General features: G+C 36.6%; 1 protein-coding gene across 1 annotated transcript in view; it reads left to right on the plus strand.

Moving 5' to 3' along the window:
• The window catches only part of LOC131959038 (protein shisa-6-like), a 123506-nt gene that overhangs the window by 24811 nt on the left and 74781 nt on the right, over nt 1–23914 (plus strand). The window contains exon 4 of the mRNA XM_059324130.1: nt 1141–1239. Coding sequence (XP_059180113.1) covers nt 1141–1239 — 99 coding nt within the window. The remainder of the gene's footprint in view (nt 1–1140; nt 1240–23914) is intronic.

Below are 23914 nucleotides of genomic sequence, written 5' to 3' on the forward strand. Positions count from 1 at the left end.
TCCTGGCCAATGAAATGCATCAGAATACATGTGGGAGTGTCACAATGCAACATGGGACTTTTCCAGAACTTTGAAGTCATCATCAAAAAAAGACACAAAATGACCAAAAAAAGACACAATGACTAAAAAAAGACACAAATGACAAAAAAAAGGAAACAAAATGACAAAAAAAAGACACAAAATAACTAAAAAAGACAGAAAATTACAAAAAAAGACACAAAATTACCAAAAAAAGACACAAAATGACTAAAAAAAGACACAAAATGAGAAAAAAGACACAAAAATGACTATAAAAAAGACACAAAATGACTAAAAAAAGGAAACAAAATGACCAAACAAGACACAAATTGACCCCAAAATGATAAAAAAAAAGACACAAAATGACCAGAAAACACACAAAATGACCAAAAAAAGACACAAAAAGACACAAAAAAAAGACACAAAATGACTAAAATAAAACACAAAATGAGAAAAAGGACACAGAATGACTAAAAAAGACCCAAAATGACTAAAAGAAGACACAAAATGACCAAAAAAATTTAACAAAATGACCAAAAAAGACACAAATTGACCACAAAATGAGAAAAGACACAAAATGAGAAAAAAAAACACAAAAATGACTATAAAAAAAAGACACAAAATGACTAAAAAAAGACACAAAATGATCAAAAAAGATACAAAAAGACTAAAAAAGACACAAAATGAGAAAAAAAGACACAAAAAGACTAAAAATGAAGAAAAAAAGACACAAAATGACGAAAAAAAGACACAAAATAACTAAAAAAAGACACAAAATGACCAAAAAAGATACAAAAAGACACAAAATGAGAAAAAAAGACACAAAAAGACTAAAAATGAAGAAAAAAAGACACAAAATGACGAAAAAAAGACACAAAATAACCAAAAAAAGACACAAAATGACCAAAAAAGATACAAAAAGACACAACATGACTAAAAAACGACACAAAAAGACTAAAAAAAGACACAAAATGAGAAAAAAAGATACAAAAAGACTAAAAAAGACACAAATGGTTTAGTGGCTGCTAATGAAGTGATCAGAATACCGACACTATGTGCATATTTCCTCCTGACTGATTCTTATCTGTGTGTGTGTGTGTGTGTGTGTGTGTGTGTGAACAGGTCACTACGGGAAGGAGAGCGTCCGGAGTAGCGGAGGCGCCGACCTCCACAACTTCATCTCCTCGGGCTTCGTGACGCTGGGCCGAGGCCATCCCAAAGGTAGAGCGGCTCTTCTTCCTCTCCTTTCTACCCTTTTTCCTCTCACAGCAGATTGAATGAACTCTTCTTATCTCCGAACACGGCGCTCTCTATTCTTGCTGAATGCTAACGCGAGCCACTTAAAGCTCCGCTAGCGTTCCCAGTGATCAACAACGAGACGCAGACCAGAGGTGAAATGTTCCCACATTCAATTTCCCTCCAGAACAGTTCACATGAACTCCTGCAGAGGCTTTCTGCAATTAAAGTAAACAGGCAAACACACACTCACACTCTGCTGATGGGCAATGCTGGGATGGAGAAGGTGACTCCCAACTCACACACACACACACACACACACACACACAACACACACACATGCAGCCATTAGTCGGGGCAGAGTTGTCCCATGGGTAATACACTGATTGGTATGCAGCCATGTTGGCCGAGCTCTTGTGATTTATTCCATCCATTTTGGCTCCACAAATCAGACTGTGTGTGTGTGTGTGTGTGTGTGTGTTCTTGTGCTTCCTACATAGTGAGTACCAGAACACGTTTTTAACCAACAGAGTGAGGACATTTTTGCAAAGTGAGGACTTTTTTTTTTTGTTGAGATTTCAGACTTTGTTTTAGGGTTAAGTTAACAAGGATGTGTGTGTGTGCGTGTGTGTGTGTGTGTGTGTGTGTTTTTGTACTTCCTACATAGTGAGGACCGCTACACGTTTTTAACCGACAGAGTTTTTGCAAAGTGAGGACATTTCGGCCAGTCCTCACTTCTTTAAAGGTTTTTTTTTTACATTTCAGACTTTGTTTTAAGGGCTAAAGGTTACATGATAATTATAATTAACTGAAACTGTATCGTGTGGTTACAAAATGAACTAAAACGAACAAAAATTATAGTGAAAATGTCCTTCGTTTTCGTCTCTGTCAACCTTTTTCATCCATAATGAAGATGGATAAGACAAAGGAAATAAAGGCAAAATTTACTGTGACCTCTTTTAATCTCCCACCCAACAAATACCCCATTACAAAAAAAACTAAAACTAATAAAAACTAAACTAAAACTAGTAAACTCACTCTAAAAGCTAATTAAAACAAACTGAATTTGAAAACAAAAATTGACAACGAAATTAAAACTGAAACTAATGAAAAATCCAAAACTATTATAACTTTGCAAGGGAATTCACTGTTCCAATGAGGGTACTCACAAAGATAGAATGACAAGAGTGTGTGTGTGTGTGTGTGTGTGTGTTCTTGTACTTCCTACATAGTGACGACCGGAACACATTTTTAACCAACAAAATTAGGACATTTTTGCGATTTCAGACTTTGTTTTACGGGTTCAGTTTTGTGTGTGTGTGTGTGTGTGTGTGTGTGTGTGTGTGTGTGTGTGGCAGCTCCTTTCCCTGATGCTGCTTTCGAATGTTTAATTGAATGTGTTCGCTGCAGATTGAGAATGCTTGTAATGTTTCATAGTGGCTGACTGCTTTAGTAGAAATCTACATTATTTATGTGTAATTTGGTTCCATTGCTGCTCATGTATTTCCACACTCCCTCTCTTCCTCTGATTTCCTCTTCCTCATCCTAATTACAGCACCTGATGCCCTGTTTAAATACCAGCTCAGATTAAGATGCAGCTTGACAGGCATTTATGGCTTCTGCACCAGCAGAAACTCAACTCTTGACACAAAAAAAGACACAAAATGACTAAAAAGAGACACAAAATGACAAAAAAAAGACACAAAATGACAAAAAAAGACACAAAATGACTAAAAAAGACACAAAATGAGAAAGAAAGACACAAAAAGACACAAAATGACTAAAAAAGACACAAAAAGACACAAAATGACCAAAAAAAGACACAAAATGACAAAAAAAAGACACAAAATTACTAAAAAAGACACAAAATGAGAAAGAAAGACACAAAAAGACACAAAATGACTAAAAAAGACTCAAAAAGACACAAAATGACCAAAAAAATACACAAAAAGACCAAAAAAAGACACAAAATGACTAAAAAAGACACAAAATGAGAAAGAAAGACACAAAATTACTAAAAAAGACACAAAAAGACACAAAATGACCACAAAATGACTAAAAAAAGACACAAAAAGACCAAAAAAGAAACAAAATGACTAAAAAAAGACACAAAATGACCAAAAAATACACAAAAAAGACACTATGACTAAAAGAAGACAGAAAATGAGAAAAAATGACACAAATAGAAAAAAAGACACAAAATGACTAAAAAAAGACACAAAATGAGAAAAAAGACACATAAAGACACAATTTGACTAAAAAAATACACAAAATGACCAAAAAAAGACACAAAATGACCAAAAAAGACTCAAAATGACTTAAAAAAAAGACTAAAAAAATGAGAAAAAAAAACACAAGAAGACACAAAATGACTAAATAATACAGAAAATGACAAAAAAAAGACAAAAAGACACAAAATGACTAAAAAACGACAAGTTTTAGTGGCTGCTAATGAAGATTAAGATGCAGCTTGACAGGCATTGATGGCTTCTCCAGCAGCAGAAACTCATCTCTTTAACAAAGCATCGTGTCTCTGTTGTGTTTCTAAGTGCACAAAGAACTGCAGGGCCTGGAAGCTTCTCTCCACTCTCTAATGGGGGAAGCATCATATTTATTTACATGAAATTAGCTGTTTCTCATTGCTTTTTGCTTCGAATGTTTTCCTCCCCAGAGGTGGTCCATTTCACAATGGTATTAATATGCAGCCAGCAAACAAAAAACAACTCTGCTGATATGCTAAAAAACCTCCACATCTCTAGCAGGGCTCAGAGCGGAGAAAAAAAGATAAGGTTTTATGATTCTCTTAAATATATTTTGCCCTCTGTGCAAAGATCATAACAGCATTACCTCGCCATCTCCGGCTACTTGTCACAACAACAGCATGAGGTATGGGTTGGTGTTCGCTGCAAAAAAAAGGTGTCTAAAAACCAGATAAAGACACTAAATCTGATGGAAATGATCTTTCTGCATGGACAGATAATTTACCTTGACAAGATTTCTTAAATTAAGATGATTAAATCTAGAAATAAGCATGTTGAACACTTAAAATAAGAAATTAACTCTTAAAACAAGATTTACCATTAAGGCCGGGAAAGCAGATACGTTGTTTTGTAGTATTTGTAGTTTTTTCCACCTATTTTTGGAGAATACATGTGGGAGTGTTGCAATGCAACATGGGACTTTTCCAGAACGTTGTAATCACCACCAACAAAAGACACAAAAGGACTAAAAAAAGACACAAAAAGACCAAAAAAAGACACAAAATGACAAAAAAAAGACACAAAATGACAAAAAAAAGACACAAAATGACTAAAAAAGACACAACAGGCACAAAATGACCAAAAAAGACACAAAAAGACACAAGTGACCAAAAAAAAAAGACACAAAATGACCAAAAAGACCATAAAAGACAAAATGAGAAGACAGGATGACCGAAAAAAGACACAAAATGGCAGAAAAAAGGTACAAAATGACCAAAAAAAACCCCACAGAGGACGCAAAATTCCCAAAAAAGACACAAAATGACTAAAAAAGACACAACTACAGACACAAAATGACCAAAAAAGACACAAAAAGACCATAAAAGACACAAAATGAGAAGACAGAATGACTGAAAAAACAGACACAAAATGAAAGAAAAAAGGTACAAAATGACTAAAAAAAGACACAAAATAATAAAAAAAGACACAGAAAGACACAAAATGACTTACAAAGAAACGAAAAGACATGAAAAGGATTCAAAAATGAACAAAATAGCCCTTTAAGACTCCACAGAGTTAAGAGTTAACTTGTTATTTTAAGCGTTCAACATGCTTATTTCTAGATTTAATAATCTTAATTTAAGAAATCTTAATCTCTATCTGTCCATGCAGCGAGATCATTTCCCTCAGATTTACTGTTTTTATCTGGTTTTTAGACTAAACACCTTTTCTTTTCCAGTGTGTGAGGTTTAGTTTGGTGTTCAGCATCTGTGCAGTGAAATCTGTGTTTTCCTGCAGCCGGTAGCCTTTGATTCCTCTGCTGCAAAAACAAATGAAACGTGACAGATTGAGATCTTGGAAAGGTCTGCTGACGCTAAGATTTCTTGCAAAAAAAAAAAAAAAAAAAGTATGTGAAGCATGTGCAAGAGCTTCACTTTCCTTTAAGAGTTGTCTTGTTTCCAACATGTCAGTGTGAGTGGCTGGAGCCCAGAGGCAGGTATTACTGTGGTGGATTCAATCCTAAAATCAATGGAACATTGGTCTGAAGTTGGGTTTGGGTATTGTTGCTGCTTGGTATTATTATCTTTAGCATTTCACAAGTGTACAATCACTTGAGGCTGGTGAAAGGAAAGGAAGAGTTTAACCAAGCCTCCCCCGCTCTCTCTCTCATCGTCTCTTTACAAGCACTCTTCACTTCCACAAAGGCAGAATGGCTCCAGATACATAATACACCACTTCTCTCCTTGACTGATTGAACGATATAAATTGCTCCTATCTTATCTACAGTATATTCAGGCTTTTTCACAACACACAGCCACTTTTTTGTTTCCACACTGCAAAAAAAAAAGGGGTCTAAAAACAAGATAAAAACTCTAAATCTGAATTAAGATTAAGATTAAATCTAGTAATAAGCATGTTGAACACTTGAAATAAGAAGTTAACTCTTAACTCTGTGGAGTCTTATAGGGCTATTTTGTCCATTTTTGAAGTCTTTCTGTGTCTTTTTTAGTTATTTTGTGTATCTTTTTTGGCATTTTGTGTCTTTTGTTGTTGTTTTTTGGTCATTCTGTCTTCTCATTTTGTGTCTTTTTTTAGTGGTTTTGTGTCTTTTTTAGTCATTTTGTGTCTTTTTTTTAGTCATTTTGTGTCTTTTTGTGTCTTTTTTGTGTCTTTTTTTGGTAATTTTGTGTCTTTTTTTCATCATTTTGCATTTTTTTTGTCTTTTTTTTGTCATTTTGCATTTTTTTTGTCATTCTGTCTTCTCATTTTGTGTCTTTTTTTAGTCATTTTGTCCTTTTTTAGTCATTTTGTGTCTTTTTTTAGTCATTTTGTGTCTTTTTGTGTGTTTTTTGGTAATTTTGTGTCTTTTTTAGTCATTTGTGTCTTTTTTGTGTCTTTTTTTCGTCATTTTGCATTTTTTTGTCATTCTGTCTTCTCATTTTGTCTTTTATGGTTGTTTTGGTCATTTTGTGTCTTTTTTTGGCCATTTTGTCTTTTTTTAGTTATTTTGTGTCTTTTTTTGGTCGTTTTGTATCTTTTTTTGATATTTTGTGTCCTCTGTGGGGTTTTTTTGGTCATTCTGTCTTCTCATTTTGTGTCTTTTTGTGTCTTTTTTTGGTCATTTTGTGTCTGCAAAAAAAGAAAAGTTGGGTGAACTCAAAATTTCAAGGCAACAAACTTCAATAAAATTCTAAGTTGGACAATTAATCTAAATATTTTTAGTTTTGTTTTTGAGTTTGCTCAACTCTGAATTAATAATTTTACATTGTAATAACTTTTAATCCTTACTTCTGCTAACTTCTACAATGTGCTGAATTGGCACGATTGTAACGCCGCTATGAAATGTCAGCTAATGTTGCGACCACAATTTTGAGCTAGCATTGATACGCTAATGGCTACTCTTGTAGCTGTAACAAGCAGCGCCGCTAGCATCAGTTAGCCGCTAGCATCAGTTAGCCGCTAGCATCAGTTAGCCGCTAGCATCAGTTAGCCTTTTCGTGTCTTTGTAACTCATGTTGTGTCTTTTTTGGTCATTTGTTTCTTTTTGCATCTTTTTTTGGTCATTTTGTGTCCACTGTGTTTTTTTTGGTCATTCTGTCTTCTCACTTTGTGTCTTTTTTGGTATTTTGTCTTTTTTTAAGTCATTTTGTGTCTTTTTTTAGTCATTTTGTGTCTTTTTTTGGTCATTTTGTGTCTTTTTTTGGTGATGATTTCAAAGTTCTGGAAAAGTCCCATATTGCATTGCGACACTCACACATGTGTTCTGATGCATTTCATTGGCCAAGAGACCGAAAATAGGTGGAAAAAACTACAAATACTACAAAACAACGTATCCACTTTCCGGGCTTTAATTGTAGATCTTGTTTTAAGAGTTAATTTCTTATTTTAAGTGTTCAACATGCTTATTTCTAGATTTAAAAATCTTAATTTAAGAAATCTTGTCAAGGTAAATTATCTGTCCATGCAGCGGGATCATTTCCCTCAGATTTACTGTTTTTATCTGGTTTTTAGACTAAACACCTTTTTTGCAGTTTTGCAGTGTAATGACTTCCAGCCAGTCAGATAATAATTTGAGGTGTGGTGTGTTGTAACATCAGTGGGCTGCTGTTGGTTCTCTCACTGATGACATGGAGTCACATTAAGGTTAACAGCAAGTAAACAGTCGGGCTGAATTTAAATCACACCGAGCTTCATTATTATTACCAAGAGGTTTGCACAGCTTGGTTTGTTCTGGCAGCAGAAAAAAAGAGAGAATGCAAATAGAAATTCAGTGGTCGGACAGTGGAAACATTCTGTTTCCCTCCTGAATCTGGAAACAGATGTAGTCTCTGTCCAGGTGTTTTATAGTTTATGTGATTTTTTTACCGCACTGAGAACAAGATTTAGGAGCTGATGTAGATGGTAGGAAGGGCTCCGACGCATACTATATCTGATAATAATGATGGAAAATAGTCATAATAATAATGAATGAATGGATGGATGGACAAATGAATGAATATACAGAAATACCCCTCCTCCATATTGCTACTCATTGTTGTTTCTAATATTGATATGAGCATTATTATTATTATTTTTATTATTATTATTATTATTATTATTATTGTCTTTCCTGCTAATTTTTATATATATATGTATGTTATGTTAATATATATCATTATATATAATAATAATAATAATAATAATAATAATAATTTATTTATGTTTTATTGTGTATATATATATATATATATATATATATATATATATATAATTTTTTATTATTATTTTTATTTATTTATTTTATTTACATTTTAGTAGTACCACTTTCTCTGCCTAATAATGATCCATAATATTTATGATCATATATTAATACTTAACTACTAGATCTATAACTGAAACACACACACATACACACACACACACACAAAATGACTAGAAAAAAGACACAAAATGACTAGAAAAAAGACACAAAATGACAAAAAAAGACACAAAAAAGACACAAAATGACTAGAAAAAAGACACAAAATGACAAAAAAAGACACAAAATGACACATCATGACAAAAAAGATACAAAATAACTAAAAAAAGACACAACAACAGACACAAAATGACCAAAAAAGACACAAAAAAGACACAAAAACCCATAAAAAAGACATGAAAAGGATTCAAAAAAAGGACAAAACAGTCCAAGACTCCATTGAGTTAATTATACAAGCCGAAAGTATGTTTGGCTGTTAATTACATGTCAGACTGTGTGTGTGTGTGTGTGTGTGTGTGTGTGTTGGCGTGCAGCCCGTGGGGAGGACAGGTGAGGTCAGAGAAGAGCAGCTGGAAGCTTCACATCTGTGTGTCTCTGTTCTAAACAACCAGCTGAACTCTGGAGGAGATCCGCCACCAGCGCTGGCTGGGAACTAAAAACTAAAAACCAGCCGGTAACTAGAAGCAGCCTGTAACTAGAAGCAGCCTGTAACTAGAAGCAGCCTGTAACTAGAAGCAGCCTGTAACTAAACCAGCCTGTAACTAGAAGCAGCCTGTAACTAGAAGCAGCCTGTAACTAAACCAGCCTGTAACTAGAAGCAGCCTGTAACTAGAAGCAGCCTGTAACTAGAAGCAGCCTGTAACTAAAGCAGCCGGTCCTGCTGCAGTCTGAGAGCTCTTCTGTCTGGTGGGCTGACCTCCCCCTCAGCCTGCCCCGGCTACTTCTACTTTAGTTAGCACTGTCCTAGATTTGCTAAAATGCCTCTCAGCAACCTTTAGAGGAGGGTCGTGAACTTGTTGTTGCCTTCTACACAGTAAACAGAACCAATGTTTCATGTGTCCAGACTCATTCTAACAGATTGTGAGTGTTTGAGCTGGAAAAGTGACAAAATTATGTTTTTTCTTAAGTGGCAAAAGGAAATGCAACATATCTGTCACTGTAATGGAGCAAAAATAATTATTGTAAGCTACACTGCCCTAAAAAGTCTAACTGCAGTAACTACGCAAGGGGTAAAACTTAGAAAAACTGCTTTAAAGTCTTTTTTTGGTCATTTTGTTTATTTTTTAAGTAATTTAGTTTTTTTTCTGTCATTTTGTTTCTTTTTGGATCATTTTGTGTCTTTTTTAAAATAATTTTGTGTCTTTTTGGTAATTCTGTGTATTTTTTGGTCATTTTGTTTATTTTTAAAGTAATTTAGTTTTTTTTCTGTCATTTTGTGTATTTTTTTTTCATTTTGTATCTTTTTTGTCACTTTTTTTTTGGTCATTTTGTGTCTTTTTTTAGTCAAGCCACATACGAAATATGAACTAGACACACACACAGCTTTTTGCTTTATAGATAGATAAAAAGCACATTTGAAAAATGAACATTTTTAAATGTGTTTCTTCATACGATTGTGTGTGTGTGTGTGAGACTGAGAGAGAGTGAAATAGAGGGGGAGGTGATGTGAATGGTCTGAGACAAACCAGCAGCAGAGACCAGCTTCTCCTCCATCACTCCTTCATGAAGCTGGTGTCAGAGAGTGGGAGGCTTCAGCTCCACATGTTCCTGCTGCTCAGTCCTGCCTTTGATCTGCTGTTTTAAAGTTCATTATTTATTATATCTTTGTCTTTCTTAACTCTATGGAGGCTTGGGCTATTTTGTCCATTTTGATTTCTGAATCATTTTCATGTCTATCCGTGTCTTTTTGTGTGTTTTTTGTGTCTTTTTTTGTCATTTTGTGTCTTCTGTGGGTTTTTTTTTGGTCATTCTGTCTCTTCATTTTGTTTTTTGGTCATTTTGTGTCTTTTTTTTGGTCATTTTGTGTCTTTTTTTAGTCATTTTGTGTCTTTTTTTAGTAATTTAGTGTCTATTTTAGTAATTTAGTGTCTTCTCATTTTGTCTATTTTGGTCTATTTTTAGTCATTTAGTGTCATTTTTTGTCATTTTGTGTCTTCTGTTGTTTTTTTTGGTCATTCTGTCTTCTCATTTTGTGTCTTTTATGGTCACTTTGTGTCTTTTTTTGGTCATTTTGTCTTTTTTTGGTCATTTTGTGTCTTTTTTTTGTCATTTTATCTTTTTTTTGTCATTTTGTGTCTTTTCTTTTAGTCAATTTGTGTCTTTTTTGTCATTTTGTGTCTTTTTTTAGCCCTTTAGTCCAACATAAAATGTGATTTTTAATCTTTTTTTTACTTTCAAAACACTATCATGCTCAATCTAACATATAAGAGGGTTCCATCCAGTTCTATCATTTGATACTAAATCTATTTGAGCTTGTCTCCAGTTTTACTTGGTATATCATCATCAAACTGAAACTGGCCTCATGGAGTTTACAGCCAGAACTTTAGAGGTAAATTTACAGTAGGGCTCCACGCTGCTTTGTTTTCTAGATTATTTGGAGCTTTCGGACACTCCAGCCTCCCTCCTGCCTGGTCTCCTCCAGGAGTGCTAATCTTTTAGCCGTGCTAAACTTTATTTAGCATGCACAGCTGCCTCCCTCGCTCCGTCCCCTCCGCCATCTGTCCACATCGATGCCCTGCCTCACTCGTCCCTTTGCTCCTGTGTATTCTGTTGTCCTCTTGTCCAGAATTAGGAGGCAGCAAGGTTGAGCTTTCTGTCAAACTGAGCCAAACTAATGAGGATGCTCACTGATCTGCTGTGTGTGTGTGTGTGTGTGTGTGTGTGTGCTGTCAGATGGGACTGCACTGTTGCACTGCCTTGGGTGTAAAAACTGCACAACTGAGTTTGAAGCCTGAGAGTGGCCAGTGATTGTATAAAACTTCTCTGCTAACATAATCTCAGTAGATAGATCAGAGGGAGCTTTGCTTCGCCTTGTTTGCAGGCGGTGGTGATGCAACGCTACACCACATCATCTCTTGCAGCCTGCACAGTCTGCAGCCCGATCGCTGGCTCACATTAATTGTTCTTGTCACAGAGGAACTGTGGTTCACTTTTCTATTCACTCACTGTCACCCAGCAAAACTCTGTAGCTGTAAATCTCTCTCACACATGTTTCTGTGTGCTTAAGAAGAGAAAGCGGCTTGGTTTTTAGAGTTTTGAACATAAAAATGACATCAATACATGTAGAAATAAGTGTCATATTACATTACACTTACCTACCCATAACCCATGGGTCTCAAACTCGCGGCCCGCGGGCCAATGCGGCCCTCGTGACGATATTTTGTGGCCCCCACCTTGATATGAAAGTTTAATGTGAGTTTTATATGAATGGCACTTTACCGTGTTGTGTGTGGAAGGTCCCTTTATTTACTTTTTTTGGTCTTTTTGTGTCTTTTTTAAATAATTTTGCGTCTTTTTTGGTGATTTTGTGTCTTTTGAGTAATTTTTAGTCTTTTTTGGGTAATTTTGTGTCTTTTTTGGGTAATTTTGTTTCTTTTTTTAATAATTTAGTCTTTTTTGGTAATTATGTGTCTTTTTTGGTAATTTTGTGTCTTTTTAAAAAATGTTTTTGTCTTTTTTGGGTAATTTTGTGTCTTTCTTGGGTAATTTTGTGTCTTTTTTTGGTTAATTTTGTTTCTTTTTTTAATAATTTAGTCTTCTTTGGTAATTATGTGTCTTTTTTGGTAATTTTGTGTCTTTTTAAAAAATGTTTTTGTCTTTTTGGGGTAATTTTGTGTCTTTCTTGGGTAATTGTGTGTCTTTTTTGGGTCATTTTGCGTCCTTTTTTGATAGTTGTGTGTCTTTTTTTAGTAATTGTGTATCTTTTTTAATAATTTTGTGTCTTTTTTGGTAATTCTGCGTCTTTTTTTTGGTCATTTTGTTTCTTTTTTAAGTAATTTTTTTTCTGTCACCTTTTGTATTTTTTTGGTCATTTTGTGTCTTTTTTAAAAATAATTTTGTGTCTTTTTGGGTAATTCTGTGTATTTTTTCGTCATTTTGTGTCTTTTTAAAGTTATTTAGTGTTTTTTCAGTTATTTTGTGTCTTTTTTGGTAATTTTGTATCTTTTCTGGTCATTTTGTGTCTTTTTTTTTGTAATTTTCTGTCTTTTTTAGTAATCTTGTCCTTTTTTTGTCATTGTGTGTACACCACATCATCTCTTGCAGCCTGCACAGTCTGCAGCCTGATCGCTGGCTCACATGAATTGTTCTTGTCACAGAGGAACTGTGGTTCACTTTTCTATTCACTCACTGTCACCCAGTAAAACTCTGTAGCACTGTAAATCTCTCTCACACATATTTATGTGTGCTTAAGAAGAGAAAGCGGCTTGGTTTGAGCTTCGCTGCTAACTGATGTAGCTGGATTACAACTCTAACACCTTCTGCCTCGCACCGGAGCCTGGATTGACAGCCAGCATGCAAATTTGATACTGTATTAAAGATGCAGCTTGCCAGCTGATATTGCTCGAATGCGCCCATTTTAATTATTTTTTCCATATGTCAGTCTAGTTGATATGAAAGGCAGCCAAGCCACAGCATCCGGAGAAGTGATTACTTCAGACAAAGCCTCCATCCTTGACTTAGCGTGTGTGCCATACTTCATTACCTTGCTAAGCCCAACTTTTAATTCTGCGCTGTGGAGGAAGTCAAATTGGTTTTCATGGCAAGCAATTATTGTTTTTATGAATATGATGTGTCTGGAATGGTGGATATGGTGATTTAGCTGCAGAATTAGTGGGGGATGTTATCACAGAACTTTTATTTACTCTGCAATTTCAGCACATTAACGAGTGCAAGAGCCACTAATTGGTGTGCTCCTCATGTAGCGAGTTGCACTGTACAACAGAGCCGCACTAAGAGGCCGTGGGGACTATCAAGGGAAAGGACTGGTGGAGAAAAAAGATCTAACAGAAAGCAAACAGCAATCATTTGGTTCTGCTGTTGCAAACTAACAGCTGTTTGCCTCTAATTTGTCTTTTTTGTTTACCTTTTGTGCATGTATTTTGTCCATTTTTGAATCATTTTCATGTCTTTTTGTGTCTTTTTTGGTCATTTTGTGTATTTTTTTGTCATTTTGTGTCTTTTTTTGGTCATTTTGCGTCTTTTGTTAGTCATTTTGTGTCTTTTTTTGTCATTTTGTTTCTTTTTTTAGTCGTTTTGTGTCTTTTTTTTAGTCATATTGTGTCTTTTTTGGTCATTTTGTGTCTTTTTCGGCTAAATTTGTGTCTTTTTTGGGTCATTTTGTGTCTTTTTTTAGTCATTTTGGTCATTTTGTGTCTTTTTTTAGCCCTTTAGTCCAACATAAAATGTGATTTTTAATCTTTTTTTAACTTTCAAAACACTATCATGCTCAATAAAAAAATGTAAATGGTCCAAATGTGAACAAAGGTGTCAAATCTAACATATAAGAGGGTTCCATCCAGTTCTATCATTTTATACTAAATCTATTTGAGCTTGTCTCCAGTTTTACTTGGTATATCATCATCAAACTGAAACTGGCCTCATGGAGTTTACAGCCAGAACTTTAGAGGTAAATTTACAGAACGCTTTTTACAAAAGAGAGGCCGTGGGGACTATCGGAGGAAAAGGACTTGTCGAAAAAAAAGGATCTAACAAAAGCAAACAGCAATCGTTTGGTTCTGCTGTTGCATACTAACAGCTGCTTGCCTCTAATTTGTCTTTTTTGTTTACCTTTTGTGAAGAACTTGATGACAGGGTATAAAAAGCCCCTCTCTCTCTCTCTCCGTCTCAGTACTTTCCTCTGATTGTGAAACAGTCATCTCCTGTTCCTCCAAATGAATCAGATGCCGTGGAACAACAAGCCCACAGGCAGTATCATCATTTCCAGTCCGTGTAATCAACGCTGCAGGCTGATGAGGCAGAAGATGAAAACATCCGCCCGTGAAATCCTTTGGTGTTGTTTAAGGTACACAAGGAAAAACAAGCGCAGACAGGAACTGATTCATACGGTGACCACGAACAGCTCCAACACATCATCAAACCAGAGACGGAAAATGAACTCTGTGATGCAAAACTCTTTGCATTTTCCAGCAAAAAAAACAAACTGTGAAACGATTCGGTTCAGTTTATCAGCTGCTACTGACTCTATGGTTGTTTGTGCATTTGGCCAGGTCTGTGTGAGGGAGTGTGTCAGTGTTTAGCTGCATTATTTCCTGGTTTAGGTTTATTTAGGTTTATTTTATTTGCACCGTTAGAATTAAATAAAATGACAAAGATAACATGTAGTGTAAAGTGCCTAAAATGTCATAGTTATTAGAAAGTAATAAACTGATAATAGAAAAAACACATGTATAACATCAACAAATTATAATGACAATAACGAAAACTGTAAAAAAAACAAATGCAAATGCAAATGTGCAGGTCTCTCTACTCCTACGATACAGATGTTTAGAACATGTAGATTTTAGCCGTGTGCTAATTTCACATTCAAACAACCCATTTAAAATTGAAATAAATCCAAACACAGGATCATAACATTTTTAAATTATTCCCTTCAACTTTTTCTTTTAAAGGTGCTTAAAAGTTTGTTAAGGTAAAAATAAAAGTGAATGTATGTATATATATATATATATATATATATATATATATATATATATATATATATAGAGAGAGAGAGAGAGAGAGAGAGAGAGAGAGAGAGAGAGAAATTAAAGGTAGAGAATTACGAGGTTTGAAGCATCGAGTTCAGTAATACGGCTGTTGCCATCTTGCTTCATGTCCGTCGACATCTTTCTTTTTTTGATACACCTGTTCTTGCAACTCCCCAGTCCAAATATGGTCTCTCCAAGTTTCAAAGAACAACTGTGTACGTTACTTACACCTAAAAATTGAACAAAGCTCTGACTCTTTGACTGAACAAGTAATTTTTAAATGAATAAAATGTTCAAATAAACTTTCGTGGAGTGAAAACTAACTGTGAAAGCGTCAAACTTATGAGAAGAAAACACGGCAAACAAGTTCACGGCTGTTTAGTTGTACACGTTGCCATGGATACGCATTGTTCTGCTTCTCTCCTGATGACGGCTCCCCTTGTTAGTGACCTGTCAATCAAAGGTAGCCCCGCCCCAAATCATACGATTCTTTATCTTCTATTTTCTTCTAAATGGGGCCATTATTTACACTATTAACATCAGATTGTCTTGAAGAAGATTTTTTACTAGTGATTGAGACCATAGTGTTGTCCTAAAAAACATTTCTGAGGGAATAAATCAAGTGAGAAGTTTTCTCATTTTGCATTGAAATGAATGGACAAAAATGCTTTTGCAGCCAAATTTAGCGCCCCCTGTTGGAATTTTTTGGTAGATTGCAGCTTAAGGCACTTCCTGGTTTGCCTCCCTGCTCAGACCAGGAGGTTGCCGCCTGTGTGCCACCCACACACAGACTATACGTGGGTGGGTACAGCTGCAGAGTATAACTCTCAGTACCGCCACAAAGTGGACTGGAATTGCTACACTACACTAATTTGAATATTTTTACAGCAGCTCAACCCTTGTCTCATTCTTAAGTTTTCTGCATAGACAATTGAATAAAACATTGAGCCATCTATTTAAACTGGGCTGAACTTTATTGAAAAGTTTTTAAGATTCTAACCAATGAGCCACCATTTAAAATGCACCCTTGTTTCTCTCATAATGCAACATTTGCGAATGAAACTGGAGGATCCCATTTAATTGGATGGAAGAAAATTGGATTTGCTTTGTCTGTTAGAAAAACAACAGAAAAATTATCTTTTTTGCCATGAAAAACAGTGTGACACTGCTGAAAAGTAGCCTCTGATCCCTTCGACACATCATAGAAGTCCCTCAAAAACCTCCCAAACAAATATTAGTCTTATTGAAAAAGTCTCCTCCCAGGAGATTTCGGTGTTTGCCTGCGGTGATAAGCAGACTCGAGAGTTGAATCTTTGTTAACATCGCTGGTTGCTCTCCGACCAAAGATTGTTTTCCTTCCCTTTAAACACTTTAAAACCAGGTCCCACTGCAGGGAGCAATCTGAGCCCCAAATCAGCTTTACTGGCTGCAAATCCAGTCAGGCAGGCAGCTCACTTTTTTTTTGCTCGGTGGCTGTTTTTGATTGACAGCGCGCTCCAAACCGTACGTGCTCATACAAATTGATGGTCAGGATCAGGGGAGGTGGCACGGCTGACCTGCTGGCTAAGCACTCTGTGGAATAACCAATAAGAAAGTGTTAATAAGGTCCTGCAGAGAGCAGGGCCGGGGCACTGGCACTCATTAGCAAAAAAGAGAGATCAGGACAGATTTCTCATGCACACAATAAGGAGGGATGGCTGGACAGCTCTATCCTTTGCCCCGTCGCTGGATCTTCCTCTGCTGAATATGCAGGTGAAGCCAGGATAAGGACAAAGGTGTGCTACTTTATATGGAAGCAGAAAGGAGCAGGCTGTGATTTTTTTGTTTTTTACTGGTAAACCGTGTCTGGGGTTATCAGAGTGTTGGTAGCATGCACACAGGGGATATGTTGTAGTATATTTTGTGCCACAAATGGTATAATTCATGTTACATGTGATATAGGAGATTTGCTTCTGTAAGAGGGGCCTCTCTGACCCTTGGGGCCACACCCTGGTCTTGGTCTTCAATCCATTTTTCTCACTCAGACAGGTAGTAAATTTACACTACAATGTGCAGATTCATAGTGACCCCGATCCGTCCCCTCCACTGTCCCTACATAAGGCGACAAACATCGCAAAACAGTGGATTAATCTCCGTTAGTTAGACTAATTTACATTGCAGCACATGGAGAGTGCGGCGGCTAATGGTGCGTTCAAGGTCTACACAAATGTCAGAATTTTCGATGTTGTTTCGAGCTCCAAGTTCCAACTTTTAGTGTAAATTGAACACACCATATGGCGGTATTTAAGAACGTGTTAGACCCACTTTCAAATAAAAGCAAACACATGTAGCTTTCAAAATAAGAGCACATGGATGTGTTAACAGAGTCCACCACATAATTTACAAGAAGACAATAATAATTAATAAAAAAAATGCAATGATTAAGATGGAATAGTGGCATTAGAATATGCGAGAGGCACCAAATTTAGGCTTTTAGGGCAAAAATGTTCTCTGGGGGAGCATGCCCCTGGATGATGCATGACCCGCCTTCAAAATAAAAGCACATGGATGTGTTAGCAGAATCCACCACATAATTTACAAGAAGACTCTCAAAATAAGATGCCTTAAATGAAACAGAAGAACCCATATTATCCTATGTAATAATCCATTAAAATATTTACATTTACTAGATTAAAGTGCCAAATCTAAAAGAAAAAAATGTGCAGATTGAAGAGATTTAAAGTGTCAAATCTGCCCAAAAAAAGTTGCAGATTTACGAGACAAAAGTGGGGAAAAAAGCTACTTTTTTCTCGCAGATTCACCACTTTAAATCTCATAAATCTGCTAATTTTTTCTCCTAGATTTGACACTTTAATCTCGTAAACTTTTTTTTTTCAAAATATAACCCCCCTCCCCCGGGTCCTTATGTTTATCTTTTCTCTAGGGTTGAAATTTGGAATTTGCAAGTATTTCAATGAGTGCCCTATTAAGGGTTAAGGCATGGAGTGGAAAAATAACTCATTGACTTAAAATCATTTGCTGACAGCTTAGCCCCCCCGGTTCAAAAACCCCATCTGCGGCGGTTGGTAAAGTAAGAGGAAGTGGTTCAGCGGGAGCAGAGAGGATTGGAAAATAAATTGCTTGCTAAAGAGTGACTTACTGACACTTAAATCGCAGTTTTTCTCCGTGTACTTTAGTACGAGGACTGAATTAACGACTATCTCTCTGTATCGAGGAACTGACACATGTGACAAACACCTTGCAGCATTTTTCCAAAATACCACCAGAACTCAAATATGTTGAGGTCAGTGAATGACAAGCCACCCTACAATTCCTGACAAGGCTCTCTCGGGTATCCTGAGGAACAATAGCACCTCCAGATACACTGCAGTCAATTACAGTGATGTGAGATGTGGGGGCAGACAGAGGAAATGACAGTTGGGAGACAGCTCTCTTATCATTGTCCTTCTGTTGTGGCCACTTTGAAACAAGTGGAGCTATTTGTCTGGCAGCAGGGTGTGCTGCAGGGAAGAGAAGGAAGGCTTTTATCTCTCCGAGAGAGACGGGAGAAGGGAATATGCAAGAAATGTAGCACAGACAGAATATCTGAGTGGTAAAAAAGTAAGTGAGCTAAACAAGAAAAGGGAGTTTTGGCAGGTAAAATGGCAGAAGAAGAGAAGAGATAGAGCAGGGACGGGCAACTTTTATTCTGGAGGGGGCCACAATTTTTCATGGACTCACATATAGGAGCGTGCATTTAACCAGATATGATGAAACTGCAATTTTAAATATGTTTACAGTGCAGTGACAGTACATATGTCATGCTCAAATGCATTGAACAGTATGAATATGAATATAAAAGGTTTGAAGCAAATAAAAAATGACCACTTACTGTGATTTCTTCTTTTTTAGTGCAAGAACAGCACACCAACATTAATTGCTAGATGTCATTTTGTGCATTTTTATACTGCACTTTTAAGATTTCATGCTCAAATGCATGTAGTTGTACTGAGGGCCACACTGTAAAAAAAGAAAAGTTGGGTGAAGTCAAAATTTCAAGGCTAACAACAAACAAACTTCGATAAAATTTTAAGTTGGACAATTAAACTAAATATTTTAAGTTTTGTTCTTGAGTTTGCTCAACTCTGAATTCAGATTTTTGTCAACTCAACTGCAAGTTGTACTAACTTATAATTTTACATTGTGATAACTTTTAATCCTTACTTCTGCTAACTTCTGCAATGTGCTGAATTGGCACGATTGTAACGCTGCTATGAAATGTCAGCTAATGTTGCGACCACAATTTTGAGTTAGCATTGATACGCTAATGGCTACTCTTGTAGCTGTAACAAGCAGCGCCGCTAGCATCAGTTAGCCGCTAGCATCAGTTAGCCGCTAGCGTCAGTTAGCCGCTAGCATCAGTTAGCCGCTACCTTTTGCTCATGAATTTCACCGCTTTCCCGCATTTCACAGCAAAAAAATAGGAGTTATCAGAACTATTGTCCCTTGTTTTGAACCCCAACTTAAAGATATAAGTAACAACAACTCACCAACTATTTTGAGCAGACAACTGGCTTCCTTTGTTGTGCTAACTTACATTATTGCCCTAACTGTCAATCATTTATATTTCCAAGTTTTACCAACTTAAATCACCGTTTTAGGCCAAAAAATACAAGTTGGCTTTTTTTGCAGTGCACTTCAAGTGAGGGAGCGGGCCGTTTGTGGCCCCCAGGCCTCCATTTGCCCATCCCTGAGACAGAGAGTCCTTGCAGGCAGGTAGTCGGGGACAACGGGCTTACGAGGCTGCTGTGATGTTTGCTTGAGCACGGTAACATACTCTTAATGTGCAGCATCAATCAAGTTGCTGCCCACCGCACAGCATGGCAACTTTTATCGCCGCTCATTAAAGTAAGTGCAGATATTTTATGCATCAGTTGGAATGCAAGGACTTTTTCATGCTAATTTCCCTCCTTTAGATTTGTTATTCATCATCTTTGATCAGCGGGGTCCTGTACACAAATAAAGTGGAGTGGAGTCTGGAATCTGCCATGTGCTGAAGCATCACAACTGTGAATACTTGCTACTGCTGCTTAAGTTTATTTAGCAAGCTCAGGAGTTTTATATATCTTTAATGAAAATATATAATGTATTAAAACCTCCTCCAGTTGTTTAACAAGAGTTTTCCTTTGGAGTCGAATTAAAGAGGTGTTGCATTTACTCCTTTTTACAAGGGACCCTTTATCATCCTTTAAAGCAGCTATTCACGTCTTTTTTGGTAATTTTGTTTTCTTTTTATGGTCATTTTGTGTCATTTTTTGTCATTTTGTGTCTTTTTTGGTCATTTTGTGTCTTTTTTGCTCATTTTATGGTCAATTTGTGTCTTTTTTGGTCATTTTGTTTCCTTTTTTTGGTCAATTTGTCTCTTTTTAGTCATTTTGTGTCTTTTTTGGTCAATTTGTATCTTTTTGTGGTCATTTTTGTCATTTTGTGGTCAATTTGAGTCCTTTTTTTGTCATTCTGTGGTCAATTTTATTTTTGGGGGGTAATTTTGTGTCTTTTCTGACAAATCCCAAAGTATCAAGTTGTTACTTTCCAAGGAGTCTCTGGCTTGAAGCTGACTGTTACACACTCAGGAGGTCAGAATGGACCTTTAAACTGATAGCAAAGGACTTAGATTAAAAGTAACAATAAAATATAAAAAAATATATAAATGCACAGACAGAGAGATGTTTTAGTTGTTGTCTGCTTCATTATTTGTCCAAAATTCATCGTATCAACTGAGTCTGTATGATCTGAACTGTGAGATTCTGTTCAGTGAGACAACATGATGTTAGATTGAGGGTCGCCACTCAAAAAGGTTGAGGACTCCTGCTTTAAAGTAAAGAACAAACAGTGCGTGGTAATCAAAGCATTTAATAACTTTAGATCCACACCTTCTTTGCCCCCCTGATTGGCTGTCTTTACACCCACTTCTGCAGGACTCAAAACTGCAGAACGATAACTGTAGATGCTCTGAAATAAAAATGAACTTGTGAACTTTGCCCCAAATATCTCTCCTTGTTCACCATTCTGCCTCCTTCCCTCCCTGGTGTTAGCAGATGAAAGGAGGTTGGCATGAGCAGCTGAATTGTGTTTTGATTCTTGTCCCAGTCTTTGAATTTCCAGCTTATCCACACTGGGGCTTTCCCCTTCTTCTTCTTCTTCCTCTTCTTCTTCTTCCCAGCGTACGCAATGGGAATTAAATCCAGTGTTTAGTTTTAATTGATTTTTATGACCGAATGTGAGCAGGGAACACCCTCTCTGATTAGAGACATGGGCGCAGATCTGAGAGCTGTTAATCCACTGCTAACAGGAATGTGTCCAGCCTTTGAATCAAACAGACTTTTTCTTGCAACCTCGCCTATTTCAGATGCCTCTCAGTCCTGAGTACATTTATTAAATTACACGGTGGCAGTTATTTGTATTCTTGTATTTTCTCCAACTAGTGCAGTGCCCTTAAGAAGTATGTATTCGTATAGTGGGAGATTGTATTTTGTAGCTAATGCTAATGCCTCTTGCTAGTGTAACCTTAAATATCACAGAAACGCTATCTTTCCATCCGTATTATGCTTAGCTGTCAGTTAATAAAGTTTTGTTTTTACTGTTTTCAATGGATCAAATTGATGCAGAAGAAAGGGCTTAAATCTTAGCTTAGCTTAGCATGCTAATGGTGAGATAGCACATTACGCAGTATGCTGCACTAAAAGTACATGAACCCAATTAACTGATATAATATATTACATGTAAGTATCTCATATCAAATGATTATGGGCATTATGCTAAGCAACATGAATGTCATCCCTGGATTACATAGTAATGCAACATAAGAAGTGAATAAAGCTAAATCTCCACTTAGCATGCTAATCGCGCTACAAAAACGTCTGCAACTCCATAAAACACTTACTTTTCATAAGGTACCACACCATCCAGCACATACACATTGAACATTGATATTCACTGGAAACTATTTGAATATTATTGGAAAATTGAACCTTGTAGCCACTTTAAAACTCCTAAAGATAGGTAGGCTAAATAGACTTCCAGATGAGATGAGTCAGGGTGGAAATCCGGAGTGAATTGTGTTACTGACCAGGTGTAGGCCTATCACACAATGGGGCGGAGCTCCTCTAAAAGGGGGCGGGGTTCATCTAAAAGGGGGCGGAGCTCCACGAAAATGGGCGGAGCTCCACTAAAAGGCGTCCGATCGGAAACAGTGCAATGTCGCAACACGTCCTATGTAAATAATGATATTTAGAAAAATGCAAAAAATCTTCAAAATCGAGGATGCACACCTTCATACCATTCACAATCCACATACACAACGGTCAGAGAGATATGAACTAGACACACACACACACACAGACGCTTCTTGCTTTATAGCTAGATTACAGGGTGGCAGTTATTTGTATTCGTATTTCCTCCAATACGTCTAACCTGGTAATGAGCCACCGTCACTCCCCACCAGCTGAGCATCCAACGTATCAAGCATAGAGGCAGCTAAGCCGGAACAGGAGGGATAAAATGTGCTAAATGCACAACAGCAGAGCACTCCACAGCCAGGATTACCAAATCTTTAGGAAGAGAAAAAAAATAGCTTGCCCAAGCTGTTTATCATATTGAAAAGCATGACATTGTGTATTGGACAGCCACGTCCTTCACTGAGTTGCTGTGAGTGATAAAACAGCCGTTATAAATAGTCCTGCTACGGGGGGTTTGAGGATACTTTTCCAAGTGTTTCTGCTAAAATACTGATCCTGGCTCTGCCGTGCTGACCTCAAGCAGCTTCATACCCACCTCCCTGCAAGGCAAAGTCCCGCTCCAATCTGTAATCTATTATTCATAACGAAGAGGCAGAGACGGAGACTGGGAAAGGCAGATAACTTGGTCGCTTTTTCCTCCATCCATCCCCACTCCCATATAACTATTATCCAGAGGCCATTGTGTTGGAAAACAAATGGAATGATTGCCTTTTGTTGTATAGGAGAGGGGAATTTTTGTATTCTGTGTAGAATCTGAATGCAGACTTGCTATTCAGAGCACACAAGCTATGACTGCCAGTTGCATTGTGCAAATAATGATGCATGGGAGGGATCAAATTAAAATTTATCAGCTCTGGGTTGGGATCCATCTCCAAAAATCTATTTCCAGCAGATGAAAAATTGAGAAGGCAAAGGGGAGCACTTGTTTCAGTTTTTGGTGTTAATTTAGTCCGTCAGTCTTTCTTGTTTTTTTAACAATTATGGAAAAATGTTGTTGTGAGCCTGTGGTTTTTAGTGTTGACTACATCTCTTCAGTTAAGACATGGACATTTTAAATGATTCATATAAATCTATCTGGAGCTAAACGTTACCAGTTCTCAAGGGCGCAGATGGGATTTTTTTTTAAAAACATTTTTAAATGAACTGTAGTGTACACAACAACCAACATATTACATAAATAAAAGACGTTTTTTACATGAAATTCCCAGTCCACTTGAAGCTGACTCAATGAAGGACCCATAAACATCTCTCCTCCTTTATTACCCTGAACATACTGCTGGGAAATTTATTGTCTGTCAGGAATATTTTTGCCCTAAAAGCCTAAATTTGGTGCCTCTTGCACATTCTAATGCCACTTTTCTATCTTAATCATTGCATATTTTAATTAGTTATTGTAAAGGAGAATAAGGGTTCTTCTATGTTTTATTTAAAGCGTCTTATTTTGACAGTCTTCTTGAAAATTCTGTCGTGGACTCTGTTAACACATCCATGTGCTTTATTTTGAAAGCTACATGTGTTTGCTTTTATTTTGAAGGCGGGTCTAACACGTTCTCACTGTAACGCCTTATGGTGTGTTCAATTTACACTAAAAGTTGGAACTTGGAGCTTGGAATGATATTTTGACAGTCTTCTTGAAATTTCTGTGGTGGATTCTGTTAGCACATCCATGTGCTTTTATTTTGAAAGCTAAATGTGTTTGCATTTTAATGAATTATTGTAAAGAAGAATAAGGATTCT

Source organism: Centropristis striata, chromosome 21 (assembly GCF_030273125.1).
Source record: "Centropristis striata isolate RG_2023a ecotype Rhode Island chromosome 21, C.striata_1.0, whole genome shotgun sequence".
Lineage (NCBI taxonomy): Eukaryota > Metazoa > Chordata > Actinopteri > Perciformes > Serranidae > Centropristis > Centropristis striata.